This window comes from Syngnathus acus, chromosome 10 (genome assembly GCF_901709675.1).
Source record: "Syngnathus acus chromosome 10, fSynAcu1.2, whole genome shotgun sequence".
NCBI lineage: Eukaryota > Metazoa > Chordata > Actinopteri > Syngnathiformes > Syngnathidae > Syngnathus > Syngnathus acus.
Window position 1 is genome coordinate 6,782,636 of NC_051095.1, and position 13,987 is coordinate 6,796,622.

Genomic DNA, 13,987 nt, shown 5'->3' on the forward strand with positions numbered 1-13,987 from the left:
TTAGTAGCGATGCCCCACGAGGACTTTTGAAGTTGGTCATTTATTTTCCACATTTGCTTGTTGGAGTCCCAGAGGGGAGTGACGGGTCACGACATCCACTTGCCATAAATGTGTGTGCGTGCTTTGGTTTAAAACAACTTCAGTAATGGAGTCAAATGTTTTTCATGTTTTTATGAACATGTTGGGACATGCTGACATAATTCCAACTGTGGGAGTAAGAGTTTGTGGATGCAAATGAGATTTTAGGACACCATCAACTGAGCACTATCGACATATGTTGCCATCAGATTAGCAGCGTTTGGAGACTAAACTGAATCAAGTCTCAACGAGTTGAGCGATACTGTGACGAAGACACGCTTTCGCTTGTTTGCGTATGCATGTGACAAACAGTTTGCATCATGCAGGAAAACAAGCCGGTGGTTATCTGGGGAAACTCTAAAGATCCTCTGAGGACATTAACGCTTCGTTTCTTCTGTCATTTTGATTTCTGCGTTGACCTAAGGCCAGGTCTCTTAACTTCAGTCAAGCGCTTTGCCGCCACCTGCTGTCTATTCGCACCACGTGTTCCGTGAATTTGTGGGGTCAATAGGTGATTTGTTGACATTCGGAAGATGGATGGATGGAACAGATATTAGAAGAAAGACACAAGATGTTGTAGAAATGAGATATTGTGTTTAGATCTTTATTGGTTCTTTTGATAAAAAAGTAAAAATGTCAAGACGTGGGACAAAATTATGTACAAATGAAATTTGAAGTTTTTGATGTGATGCTTGGTTCGCCTCAGTAAACTTTGGATCTGTGGGATGTAAACATGAACATTTTAGTGGGATATGAGGGTTTTTTTTGGGGTGGGGGTGCTCGCTGGGGTTACATTTATCTCACCTTGCAAATGACGACAAGGCCAGCACACTTAGCAGGAACTGGAGGCCATAGAAGCAGAGTAGCACTAAGCCCAGAAGGAACTCCAGACGTAGCACAAAGGTTTGCAGCAGCAGGAAGTAGACGGCCAGCGTGATGCACGGCAAAAGCAGGAACAGAGACACGGCCGTTGTCACCGCGTGTTCGCACAGGTTGCCCTTCCATCCTGACACGCACACGACACCGACCGCTCTTATCACCTGTCTCAATCGTCTTCATCCACATCAAGAAGTTAATCTTTGAAGAACACTGGGAAAAGGCCAACGTGACCTTCAAATGGTTGCTTGTGGGTCTACTCATGTAAGACTTGCTCAAATTGGTCTCAGTGTGGTTTTGAAATTATTTAAATGACCCAACTGATTTGAAAATGGCTGTTTCAACCCAACTTGTCAGACTTCTTGTCTTTTTTTCAGTCATGGCTTCTTGGAATATTTTTGTGGCAGATAAGTCCACCAAATTTCAGTGTACATCAAACTGCTTTACTGACTCATTTTTATTAAGAATTAGTTTGCATTTTATGGCAAGTGATTCAAATTTTGCCCACACACAAAGACCAAAATTCGAATTTCTTTAAAAATTAACATTAACAGCCATCTGTGTAGTATACATATTTAAAAAGTGCTAGCAGTCAAGCACAATCGGCTTGTCTCTAAGAAAATCCGAAAATGTCCAAAGTAACACACCAGAATGAGGCGTTACAGAAACCTATTTTTGCGGATAAGTAAGTCAATCAAATATCGTGATGCTTTCAAACAAGGTGGCTTTGGAGTCTTGCATGTTTGCCTTAATTCAAAATGTTCCTACCATGTCTCATTGTCAGTGAAAGGACTTGCAGCACCCACCATAGAAGATCCGCAGAATCTCTAAACCCAGGAAGAGAACCAGCAACACCACATCCAGGATCAGATTACTTGTCGGATAGGGTAGCAAGAGACCTGCAGAGAAGAAGCATAAAAATATCATAAAGAAACTTGTTGACGCTCACACTAGTTGAAGATTTGCAGACGGCCAACCTTTATAGATGAACATGAGCACATCTGCCAGGAAGAAAGCAGCAAAGTACCAGCAGTTGAGGTACAGAAGCACCTGCAGGGCAGTCGACGACAGCTGAGGGTGTGAGCAAGTCAAGGTCACGCGAACAAGGTCAAGCACACACACAATCAAAATGAAACCACGTGAAGGATACAATTGGTCGGTTACCTGCAGACAAACAATGACATCACAGTAAAAACGGCATGAGAAACAATGTGCCTCGGTGTTACATTACTTTTAAGCTCAAACTTCACTTTATTGTGATGTCGTCATTTCACAAAATTAGCAAAACTATTAAAGCACGTTTTGGTATTTGTTTTAATTGTGCCAGGGTAAAGCTTTTTTCTCCTTACATCTAAATTCACTAAAAATAATCTAAATTGACTAATAATTAAATACATCTCGGAGTCTGCTATTTAAACATTTACTTCATTAAATGTTCTGAATCGGAACTTTTGACTTAAATGTTTAACTGTAGTTGTACTTTTATCAAATCAACAATTACCTTCACAAAACTGACGCAAAGCTAACTTGATTTGCCTGATAATGTCAGTTTCGGTACCGACAATTTCAACATTTGGTAGCTGGTGTTTATAAAGTTTCCAATCAATAATCAGAGTTTCGCTTTTATCTAAGCATTGCAGTTTAAGCAGTCTTACGTATTGCTTTTTACATTGATCACACTAAAAGGTCGTCGCGTGGTAGCACTTTGCATGAACACATATCGTAACTGTAACATCCAAAATATAAAATTAGATCCTTAATTTCTTGTGAATGGCGACATTTTTTGATCGGTTCAGAGATTGCGCTACTTACCGGGCGCCATTTCTGGTAACCCTGGAAACAGCTTGGCGGAAGTGGGCTTCTTCGCTTGTAGTACTTTATTATGCTGCTCTCTACTGTATGAAAACTGCATTACTGGATGTTTTTTTTTAAATGACAATTTTTACGATGTTTTTGTAATTATTATTTCTTTTATATCCGGGTGTGTCTCATTTGTTTTTATGCCAAGTGCTTAAGTTTTAACTTAAAAAAAAAAAAGGGGGGGGAAATGCGAAAGCCTTGCTTGGCTAGGACGTAGGCTTTGGTTGATGTGGCACTGCCGCCTATGCGCAGGCGCAGTAGCGCTCTCTCCTGACAGTAAGATGGCGCCCGTCAGTTCGTGCTCGGCTCTGTTGACGTTTTTCATTCTCAATATTTTTTACGGCTTCATCACCGCCTTGTACTTCCACATCGGAGAAACGGAGAAGAAATGTTTCATAGAAGAAATCCCAGATGAGACGATGATTATCGGTGATTGCTTTCGAGACCGGGAATCGGCCTTGCTAATGCTAACATCTAACTCACAAACTTTGACAATATTGTTTATTCTCAAAGTTGCTCAACATTTCTTCAAGTGTGATTTAAAACCTGAAATTTCCGTCCAATGTTCCGTCATTTCACCTAGCAATACTTGAGATGTAAATTTATTTCAAAATACAAATGTTACCCATAAAGTGGTTTTAGTAGACTAAGTTTGAAGCTTTGATTGATCTTTCCTGTGATGCACACTCGGTGGGATCTTACGTCATTTGTTTGTGACAAAAAGAAGAGTTATCATGTAATGTAGACATGAATTCCATGTGTTTGCAGGCAACTATAGGACTCAGCTGTACGACAAACACAAAGAAGAATATCTGCCAGCCACTCAGGGTCTGGGCATGTTTGTGGAGGTCAAAGACCCCGATGAGAAGGTTTGTAGGATAGACATACGACTTTGTTGTTGAGACACGTGACAAGCAAGTCATCTCAGGAAAGCTGTCTATTGAATGGAGTCAGTCAACGGTGCTCGGACAGCATTCTGAGTGGCTAAATAATCGGTTGGGCAGACTACGTACTCACGGCTAGGTCTCCCCTTTTTTTTTTCAAATGTATTTATTTATTTTTGGTAGGTGATAATGTCTCGACAATACGGCTCCGAGGGAAGGTTCACCTTCACATCTCACACGCCCGGAGAACATCAGATCTGCCTGCACTCCAACTCATCTAAGTTCTCCCTCTTCGCCGGAGGCATGCTGGTGAGGATGCGCCACACAATGTGCCCCCACTTCTGCATCCATTTGTTTTGAGCGGTGTTTGCTGCTTGCCTGCAGAGAGTCCACCTGGACATCCAGGTGGGCGAGCACGCCAACAACTACGCCGAAATCGCCGCCAAAGACAAACTATCAGAACTGCAGCTGCGGGTCAGGCAGCTGGTGGAGCAGGTGGACCAGATCCAAAAGGAGCAGAACTACCAGAGGGTGAGTTGTGATAAGAAATCTTGTTTATGAATACAATAATTCAGTGTTTTTAAACCTTTTATTGAGCCAAGGAATATATTAAAATACCTCACTGATGCCAGCTCTTGTGAATAATATTTCTTTACTGTAGCCCAGTGGCTTAAAACTAGGATAAGGGTTTCAAACTAGGGTTAGGGTTTCAAACTAGGGTTGGGGTTTCAAAGTAGAGTTTAAAACGAGGGTTAGGGTTTCAAACTATAAGTAGTTTAAAAAAAAAAATTCTCTATCATTTTTGACCCACTTATGCAGCTTAGGGTTAAGATGATACTGGATCATACACAAATGGTGAAAAAGGAAGAGTTTTTGGATCATCCCCCAGGTGACTTTCTTTAGCGTTTCTGGTACAGTGATGTTCATGTGTGTCCTGCAGTTCCGGGAGGAGCGCTTCCGCCAGACCAGCGAGAGCACCAACCAACGCGTCCTGTGGTGGTCTATTGTGCAGACCCTGATTCTGGTGGCCATTGGCATCTGGCAGATGAGACACCTCAAGAGCTTCTTCGAGGCCAAGAAGCTGGTGTAAACGCTCGTTTGTGTGAGTGCAACTTGGGGTGTGCTCCAAGTCTATAAAGAGATGCAGTATAGTGCGGGGATGCTGTGCACAAAAGTTACTTGAGACCATTGCTAATATTTATGATTTCCTTTTGGACGGAAGTATTTGGATTATCCAATGAAATGTGAAGCAGGCCCACGGCATCGCGTACTGACAGATTCCTATTTCAAAAGTCGACGTTGACGACTTAAAGTCATACATTGTGCTGCATGTGTGACATCACGTGTGATCACTGCACATTTGAACTCATGTCAAACTATTTCATTTTAGTGTTATACACCCCCCCCCCCCCCCCCCCCCCCCCCAAAAAAAGTGAGTTTTAACAAATGAAAAGTGAAAAACGAGTTACTGCATCTAGTGTGAATGTCCACTTTTTGCTGTTTTTAGCGTGCTCGACATTTCAGCTATGCGGGAAGGAAGTCGAATTTGTCAGTAGTGTGACACTGTCATGTTTGTTTCTGGATATTTGTGTCAAAATTTAATTAATGAAAATGCAGTTTTTTTGTGTTGTTCTACACATCTTTAAAGGTTAGCCCAGTTTGGTTTTTAAGAGAAAACCATTTCTTTTTAAATAATTTTGCTTCCAATAAAATTTGATATTAAATGCACTGATTCAAAAGATGTTCAAATAAAGTCTTATACCCATTCAATATTGATCATTAGAGTGGCAATGCAAAGTAATTTTAGGTGCAGCGAGACGTAAAAGCATTTTAAGTCTCCGCTGTAATCGTTTGTGTTGGCGAGAAATCTGCGTTGTTGCCAAATTGGGTTGGGATAATTATGTGTGCTTTGTTTCCGCCCAAGCAGGTAGTCATGTTTTTTTAATTTTTTTTTTTTTTTTTATAGCAGGTAGTCAATTGAGTGTGCGTTACCTTTTCAAATTGCCTTGGAACCAACAATTGGATGCTTTGTTTCCGCTGAAGCAGGAAGTAAGTCGAACTTAATCACATTCAACTCTTAAAGGGTTGTTTTGCGTGTTTTCAAGAGGAAAAATCATAAAAATCAGTTTTGACCGCTTACCTAAGTTGGTGACGTGTCCGTTTTAAACGCGCTCGTAGCGTGTTACGTCGCCAGCTTCGACTTCTCACGATCAGCATCTCATAGCTCAACGCAGGTATGCTACATGCTAATGCTACATGCTACGTGTCCACCCATTAAACGAGAGGACGCCGCCGACACGAGCGACTCTTGGCCGGGCGAAAATAATTGTTCATTACTGGACGAGTTGAAATGAAGTCCGATTACACGTGAGCTACTCAGCATGGCGGATATTATGGACTCACCCGAGAGATTAAAAAAGTGAACTTGAAGAAGCACGATGTTCTCATCGAGGAGGAAACCTGTGCTGTACTTTAAGGAGGAGAGAAGGTAAATTTCATGTTAACCCAACCTCATATATCAATTAACATATTGAACTGGACATTTTCCCTAATCAAATGGATTGTTTGAAGAAACGACAGTGCCAAATTTGCAGACCGGAAAGACAAGGAGTAAGTGAAAGAATGAGTGGAATTCCACACAAACTTGTCATTTGTACTCTGCAACATCTGTATACTAACTACTATACAGTGCTTCTCAAACTTTTACACCTAAAACAAGTAATTACCTCTCCAATTACATTCCTTAAACGTGCATTTAATATTATTAGGCGCTGTGACATGCACATTGTGGATATGTTGTGAATCACTTTTTTTTTATAGGTAAGAAAAAATACATTAAAAAGCTTAAACCCATTCTAAAGATTCAATGCGATTATATGTCGAGTCGAGATGCGAATACAGTCATTGAATTTCATTTGTGTTTAAATCAAAGTCTTGCACTAATCATTTAAGATACCACACTTTGAGAAGCACTGTCTTAATCCCGTCACAAAATAATACAAATTAATATGAAGCTTGATTTTGAAAAAAAAACAACTAATTTTTCTCTCTTTAAATGAGACCACCTGATGTGTGTGAGCATGTCAATAAATGTGGCTTCTTGCACCACAAGCATTCTTTCCAAATCAACTAAAATGTTTTTAAAGAAAATGATGACAGATTATAGAGGAGCTTTGACTCTCAGTGAAACAATACATTGCTTGCTGGAACAATAAAAATTATTGTTGAACGTGACTTAAAGCATGTGCATTCAATTGCTGTGAATTGTGTTGTGTTAGCTGTCAGCTAATTTCTTGGGAGTGAAATCTAGTGCACTTTATATCTAATCAGTTAACTTGGTGCTGCTTATATTTGAACCAGTGTTTCTAATAAGTCTGTGTTACTTCACAAAAACGTATGTTTTCCAAACGGGCTAGGGTAACAATTAAAACAATTTTTGCGTGTAAGGTAATATCTTAAATCCTTCTGCTGCGATGTTCTTGTCAATCCATTGTTACATCATGAAAAAAACGTTTTCCTTCAAACACTGTTTCCATATAATTTTATTTTTATTTCAAAGTCAAAGTCAAAGTAAGCTTTATTGTCAATCCCTTCATATGTCAAGACACACAAAGAAACCGAAATTCCGTTTCCTCCATCCCACGGTGACGAGACATACAAGTAGGCGACACAAAACAAAAACAAGAATGCCCAAACCATAAATAACAAATAATAAATAAAATAAAATAAAATGAGCGATGAATAAATAACAGACCAATAACCCATTAAATATGAGGGGCAAAACCGAGCCAGTGTGCATACAGCAAGAACAGGACGCTACGCTGAAAGGGGGAGCGAGTTCAGGATCCTAACAGCCTGGAGTACGAAGCTGTTGGAAAGTCTGGTGGTGCGGGAGCGCAGGCTCCTGTACCGCCTCCCAGAGGGCAGAAGTTCAAACAAAGAGTGAGCGGGGTGACTCACATCACTCACAATCTTGGTCGCCTTGCGGGTGAGTTGGGAGGTGTAAATGTCCTTCAAGGAGGGGAGAGATTTACTGTCAATTCTGATAATCTGATTGGAGAAGGACTTTTGTGTCTTTGAGTTTGATAAGAATGAGTCTAAGCCATATTGAACATACGTTAAAAAAAAAAAAAAACGACTTTAATGTCTTAGAATTTTTCTGTCTGTTTATTTTTTGCTACCAAAAACAGTAGCGTAGGAAAATATAAATTGGGTTTTCTTTCACGGTCATCAAGATATAAGGTAACGTAACGTGATACAGACTTATAAGCGACGCTGTATATTTATTTTTGTTTTTTTAAATAATTATGCTGACGTAGTCATGCTGCTTGTGTGTTCAGGTTAGCGTGGGGCCGCTGTACAATGTACAAGCTGTTCGGCCTTTGCGTGCTGCTGCTGCTTGCGTCTCTGCTGTGGATGCAGCTCAGCTGTTCAGCGGACTTGGCCGCCACCTCGTCGCAGCGGGACGGACGCCACCCGGAGCAGCCGCCCCCTTTGTGCCGGTCCGATAGCCACCAGCGAGATGAGTCGACGTGGGGTCCTCACAAAATGGCGCTATTGGTGCCCTTCCGCGAGCGCTTCGATGAGCTGCTAGTTTTTGTGCCCTTCATGCACTCCTTCCTCAACAAAAAGAAGATTGCACACCAGATCCTCATCATCAACCAGGTGGACCACTACAGGTAAGACGCCGCCGTGTCTCGAGTTGTAGCCGAGCTTCAGTTATTGTGTGGAGAAATCCAGGAACTCATTTTAGGACCCCGCACGCAAGTGTCATCCAGCCTTGCCGCGTGGCGAAACGCTTCATTTGTTAGCTCTTCCAGTAGAGCTCAAAGATGGGGCACAACCTGGTGACTGCGTGTTTTGCGGTGACCGGCAGATTCAACCGGGCTTCGCTGATCAACGTGGGCTACCTGGAGAGCCCCAACGACACGGACTACCTGGCCATGCACGATGTGGACCTGTTGCCTCTTAACGACGCGCTGAACTATGGCTTCCCCGCTGACGGGCCTTTCCACGTGGCATCCCCAGAGCTTCACCCCCTCTACCATTACAGGACCTACGTGGGTGGCATCCTGATGCTCACCAAGCAGCATTACCAAATGGTAATCACCAGCATGAGGAATTTCACGTTTTAACCTCATCAATTTTGCATTTGTGACACGACCAATTTTACATTATGTAGTGATATAGTTGCCGTTTAAATGCTTGTTAATTTAACCAATTATCTGCGCAGTGTAACGGGATGTCCAATCGTTTCTGGGGTTGGGGCCGTGAGGACGACGAGTTTTACAGACGTCTGCGAAAGGCAGGCTTGCAGGTGGGTGGCGTGTCTCTTCAAAATAAATGTTGGTGGGGGTTTTTTTTTCTTTCAAATCCAAGCTGTAATGCCAATTTACAGCTGTTCCGGCCGAGCGACATCACCACAGGATACAAAACCTTCCTGCACGTGCATGACTCGGCCTGGCGCAAACGGGACCAGAAGCGAGTAGCGGCTCAGAAGCAGGTTGGTCACGGCATGCACTCGAGGGACAAAAATTATTGTTGCACTTTGGTTTGCTTTTAACATTCAACTAAAACGTTTTTTTTGTTTTTTTTTGTCACGGTGGTTCAACATTTTGTATTGACCTTTTATTCAACGATAAGTGGATTGTAAAAAAGTACAATTTTAGAACATTATTTTATTGTTACCTACTAATTGGACAGTTACTGGTCAACATAAAATTTTCTCAGATTAAAAAAAAAAAGATTAAAAATTTGTAGACCAGTGTCATTTGGATAAAAGCATGAGTGTAAGACAAATTGAAACTTCTCGAACGGATTTTATTTTATTTTTTGTCTTGGCGCGTGCACACGCACACACACGCGCATCGTCATGTGGAAATCAAATTTACGATGTCAGCACACAAGACAGGCAAGTGTAGGGCCTACACCATCAGCGACCCTCCTCTCGGATGTCTTTAGCAAGCCGACCTCAATAGGAAATATTTTTGTGGCGTGCAGGAGCAGTTCAAAGTGGATCCTGAAGGGGGCCTCAGCAACCTGCGCTACCAAGTGGAATCCCGCCAGGAACTGACTATAGGGGGCGCTCCCTGCACAGTTATCAATACCAGGCTGGAGTGCGACCAAGACCAGACCCCCTGGTGCCTCCTCATGTAGGACAGGCAGGCAAAGTAAACGTGTCTTTTATTTTGGATAGCTCGTGAACAAAAAGCAATTGAAGCACAATTTGGCTGCGTTGGGAATGCCTCACTTCCTACTTCTGAAATAATTATTTGGTGTTGTTACTGTTGTAAATGGTGGCTATCCTCCAAATCAAGTTTCCCAACCTTTAGTGGGTGTTTGAATTCAAAATCTATAACCCCCCCCCACACACACACGCATACACACACTCAAAGAAAATATATACTTGAGATAATAGTAAGACGGCGTGTTAGTGTCACACAACAAGAAAGAAAATACAAGATTTAAAGTCACCCTGGTGAGATTAAAAGTCAACATGATGACTTTAAATATCATGAGGACTTGAAGGGTCAACTTGGTGACGTACATTGACCACCGACCATGTTTGCAACTGCAATTTACCGAAATAGGAGTGCATTTTCCTACTGTGGTATGTAGACTTGTGATTTGATGTTTGGATATATCCTGGCTTCACATGTTGTCTGAACGTCCTACTTCAAGATCCTCTTGAAAACTATGATGACTTTAAATCTGGTGATGACGACATGAAATCTCATTTTCGTGATTCCCAACACAGCCTTAAATTGAGTGTAAGAGGAGCAAGCAGTAAGTGGCGCCGTTGCTTTTGCTACGGCCAGATGCTGTGCAACGTGCTGGCAGTAACCTCAACAAGATTCTTGTCACCGCTACAGCAAACCTTTTTTTTTTGGGGTGGGGTGATCTTTCAAATGGTAGTTTTCGTGTTTTCATTATTTTTAGCAAAGTTTTTCTAAATATGGATTCCTTGTCAAGAAAAAGTCCAACATTAGTCAAAAAGGATCACATTTAAAAAAAAAATGGTTAAAAAAATTATTTAAAAAAAGAATACCTATTAAAAATGTGTATGAAAATCGTCTTATTACAATTTGTTTTTTGCATTAATTACACATTGCTTGCACTCCAAATTATCCATGTAATATATTAATGTACTGATTCTGTTTGTGTTAAATTATCTCACTAAATCACAGCTTGATTGCTTGTCCATAAATAAAATTTGATTAAAAAAAAGTAAATATTGGATACATTGAAAACAACAATAAAGATCAGTAATTTTTATAATAATTTCTTTGTATAGTTTAGTTTTCCAAAATATGGTTATTTATTTTTTTAATTTTTAATCTTAACTAGTCAATTAATTTCTCTTTAATAATATGTTGTAAATGTTTTTAAATGTAACTTTTTAAAATTTTTGTTAAGTGGTTGGTCAATTAGCTTTAGTAAAAAAATGAGTGTCTATTATTGAAATAAAATAATTTTCTACATTATTTTATTTAAATTTAATTTTTTTTCTACTAAGAAAATGTCCCTAAGCATTTTTATTTATTTTCCATTCGTCAGGCTCTAATTTTAAAATTCATTTATTGTGAAGGATAAAAAGTAAACATGATGTTAAAATAAAATATTTTCATACACATTTTGTATTTAATTAAATATTAGTTTTATCAATTGCAGTTTTATCCGAATAATAAAGACCAACAACAATAAACACCTCTGATGTGGGTTACTTAAGCCAAACGTGGCCCCTGAGCACAAATGTTTACACACCCCAAGTTTCTTTCGTTTCTGTTTTTGTTACTCAGTGTTGACAGAAAATCGCATCAAATGAAAGAAATGCAATGGAATTATTTAAATGCTTTATTTTTCCTATTTATAAGTGCTTTTTTAAACTGTAGTTTTGCTTGAGGAACTCCACAGACGGACGCCCTGTTACGTGCAAGACGATGATGTCACTGAACGACTATATTGTAGCTCTCATTTGCCATTTTGTTGGGAATAAACGGTACCTGTATAATATTTTATTAGTCTGTCTACTTTTTGGTCTTCGGTACTTTCACATTCTCAATTGACTGGAACTTCTATGTGGGTGGCTCTTTTTTTTTTTTACTGTTGTTTGGTTGGTTGAGCACCTAGCACCGATTCTATTAAATGTAAATTTAGCATTTTTCTTGAAACAGTAAATCAATTCTGTTCACTGTTCTGCTCTTTTACCACTAGATAGAGCTCTGGCTCCATTCAATCCAATTCGTGGCTTTCTTGCAATGACTTATTTTTTTATTTGCTTCTCGTAAACATGATTATATAGATTATCGGGTTACGCTGGTGCTGCTGAAGCTCCCTCTAAAGCTCAAAAACAAAGAAAAAAATGAGATGAGGTATAAAACCACCATTTTTTTACATTTCACAATTTGATCAAAGCAGTCCAACTTCAGTTCATTCAGTATATATTGAAATTTTTCTTTTACGTTCCCCAAAATTCACTCAAACTCCAAGTTTTCCATTTCAAAAGGCGACACACACTAGCGACGTAGAACCTGGCCAGTGACCGAAAAACAAGCAAATGCTTCTTATGTTTCTTTAAATTTAAGGTGTCTAGTGGTGTCTGACAGTGACAGTGTCCATTTCTGACTTGACTTAAGTACCAGGGACTAAGTTGACTAGTAATGTCAGACAGTGGCCCAGGAATTTCTATGTTCGACTAGTGATGTCTATAATGGTGGCCCAGTAGTCAACTACTCATGTCTGAAGGGGAGTCTACATTGTCTTCTAAGTTGACTTGTCATGTCTGACATTGGCTAAGTGTTTCCTGAAGTTGATTAGTAATGTCTGACGGGAGTTATGAGTTTCTCACATTCTTGTCATAGTTGTAGTACAGGTGGTAATTAGTGTGTGCGTCTGTTTGGGTGTTGTTTCGCTAATAGCTAACTATTAGCTAGCTATTAGCTACCCCCCACCGCCTGTCCCCAAATCCCTCAAGGTCTGGTGATTTCTCGGGGAGCTTTCTGGAAGTTGCGTGACGATTGACACTTTTGGCCTTGGGGCTGACAGGTTGTTTTTTTACGAGAATTTGTCACAATTATATACTTGAGCTGAGAGTAGCCCTGCAGCCATCTTACTCAAACGATGCTCACAAATGCACACACGCCTACATCTACAAATCCTGGATCAGTTCGACATGGATTTTGTCTACGTACGTAGACATAGCTAAGTGGGGTCTTCATGTCGGCAAATGTAAATGTCTCAAGGCTGAAACAGTAACGGTTTAAGTTTATCATTTCAAACTCGAGTGCCTCAATGTCCTTATTGACCTTCACAAACGATGGCAGCCCAAACTTTTGCTCAAGATGTAAACAACCTCATAAAAATTTGTTTAAACTCTGGGTTTAGATGCATAATTGATCCCAAGCTATGCGCTTGGTTTTTTTTGTTTGTTTCTATACAATCGGAAAAACGACATGCAATTTTTCTGACATGTTTACAAATTCATACATCAGAAATTGCCACCTGCTATTGTAAATGCAAAATGGCTCCTTCACTCTGGCACTTCCAGATCCCTTTGGTGGACTGCAATAACCTCATGAGGCTCCCTCCATTGTCATTAACGCTAAAGACAACTTGAGTAAGACTTTTAGAAGAATTTAAAGCAGGAACTCTGAAGACACCAAGTAGTGATGTGCATTTAGTTCTTTTAAGTGAACTGAATCTTTAGAATCAGTTCACTCAAAAGATTCGTTCAAACGAATTGTTCAACGAATCCCCCCCACACACACACACTGATCCGTTTTTTTTTTTGTTTTTTTTTAACTTCAATAACACATACAACGAAGCAATACACCAGACAAAAAACAATCGAGTAAACACAGTAATCTCGACAACGGCAACCCACACATTTTTCTTTATTTACAACATCCCGTGGGAACAACGTATACATCAAACAATACAACTACCCCCCCCAAAGAAAATATATAATAATAATTGGCTCGGGTAATTCACACATTTCTTTCTATAATACACTTACACACTGATCCGTTGGCAACAGTCTCACTTCCCTCGAGAACGGGAAGTTGCGTCACTGACTCGTCTCGTTCGTGAACGGGAAATTACGTCACGGACTCGTAAAGTCCCTGGCTCGTGAGTGAACGATTCGGTCAAAAAAAATAATATATTTTCAGTGAACGAGTTTATGGGTTAACTGCCTTCCTGTGCATCAACGGATCAGTCAGTGAACGTGTTGCGTCTCCTGGCGTGAACTATGTAAGCCAGAATGTAGATTTACAATTTGCCAAGGAAAG

The 13,987-nt window shown here is 40.2% G+C and overlaps 3 protein-coding genes across 4 annotated transcripts; 2 read left to right on the forward strand and 1 right to left on the reverse strand.

The window, feature by feature from the left end:
• Positions 1–661: 661 nt before the first annotated feature.
• On the reverse strand, positions 662–2,808 carry si:rp71-1d10.5 (transmembrane protein 216). Its single transcript, XM_037263136.1, has 6 exons — positions 2,767–2,808; positions 2,105–2,118; positions 1,932–2,025; positions 1,761–1,853; positions 883–1,084; positions 662–796 (listed from the first exon to the last, which is right to left on the reverse strand). Exons 1-6 carry the CDS (start codon positions 2,774–2,776, stop codon positions 781–783), a joined length of 429 nt encoding a protein of 142 aa, XP_037119031.1. The 5' UTR covers positions 2,777–2,808; the 3' UTR covers positions 662–780.
• A 228-nt stretch (positions 2,809–3,036) lies between these two features.
• On the forward strand, positions 3,037–5,114 carry tmed9 (transmembrane p24 trafficking protein 9). The gene is made up of 5 exons (XM_037261784.1): positions 3,037–3,243; positions 3,583–3,683; positions 3,882–4,007; positions 4,083–4,229; positions 4,639–5,114. The coding sequence occupies exons 1-5, from the start codon at positions 3,042–3,044 to the stop codon at positions 4,786–4,788; spliced, it is 726 nt and encodes a 241-aa protein (XP_037117679.1). The 5' UTR covers positions 3,037–3,041; the 3' UTR covers positions 4,789–5,114.
• Positions 5,115–5,715: 601 nt separating this feature from the next.
• b4galt7 (xylosylprotein beta 1,4-galactosyltransferase, polypeptide 7 (galactosyltransferase I)) lies at positions 5,716–11,711 on the forward strand. 2 transcript variants are annotated; one of them, XM_037261781.1, is made up of 7 exons: positions 5,716–6,186; positions 6,270–6,308; positions 8,039–8,377; positions 8,575–8,800; positions 8,932–9,015; positions 9,097–9,201; positions 9,699–11,711. In XM_037261781.1, exons 1-7 carry the CDS (start codon positions 6,137–6,139, stop codon positions 9,852–9,854), a joined length of 999 nt encoding a protein of 332 aa, XP_037117676.1. In that variant the 5' UTR covers positions 5,716–6,136; the 3' UTR covers positions 9,855–11,711. The 2 variants fall into 2 exon arrangements, with proteins under 2 accessions (XP_037117676.1, XP_037117677.1); XM_037261782.1 differs by lacking the exon at positions 6,270–6,308.
• The last annotated feature ends 2,276 nt before the right edge of the window (positions 11,712–13,987 follow it).

Coding starts and splice junctions, on each gene's coding strand:
- si:rp71-1d10.5 (XM_037263136.1), bottom strand. Junction 1,854..1,931: donor GCTCATGTTCATCTATAAAG/GTTGGCCGTCTG, acceptor TCTTCTCTGCAG/GTCTCTTGCTACCCTATCCG. Junction 1,085..1,760: donor GATTCTGCGGATCTTCTATG/GTGGGTGCTGCA, acceptor TGTGCGTGTCAG/GATGGAAGGGCAACCTGTGC.
- tmed9 (XM_037261784.1), top strand. CDS start 3,042: ATGTGGCACTGCCGCCTATGCGCAGGCGCAGTAGCGCTCTCTCCTGAC. Junction 3,244..3,582: donor AGATGAGACGATGATTATCG/GTGATTGCTTTC, acceptor ATGTGTTTGCAG/GCAACTATAGGACTCAGCTG. Junction 4,008..4,082: donor TCTTCGCCGGAGGCATGCTG/GTGAGGATGCGC, acceptor GCTTGCCTGCAG/AGAGTCCACCTGGACATCCA.
- b4galt7 (XM_037261781.1), top strand. CDS start 6,137: ATGTTCTCATCGAGGAGGAAACCTGTGCTGTACTTTAAGGAGGAGAGA. Junction 8,378..8,574: donor AACCAGGTGGACCACTACAG/GTAAGACGCCGC, acceptor GGTGACCGGCAG/ATTCAACCGGGCTTCGCTGA. Junction 9,202..9,698: donor GAGTAGCGGCTCAGAAGCAG/GTTGGTCACGGC, acceptor TGTGGCGTGCAG/GAGCAGTTCAAAGTGGATCC.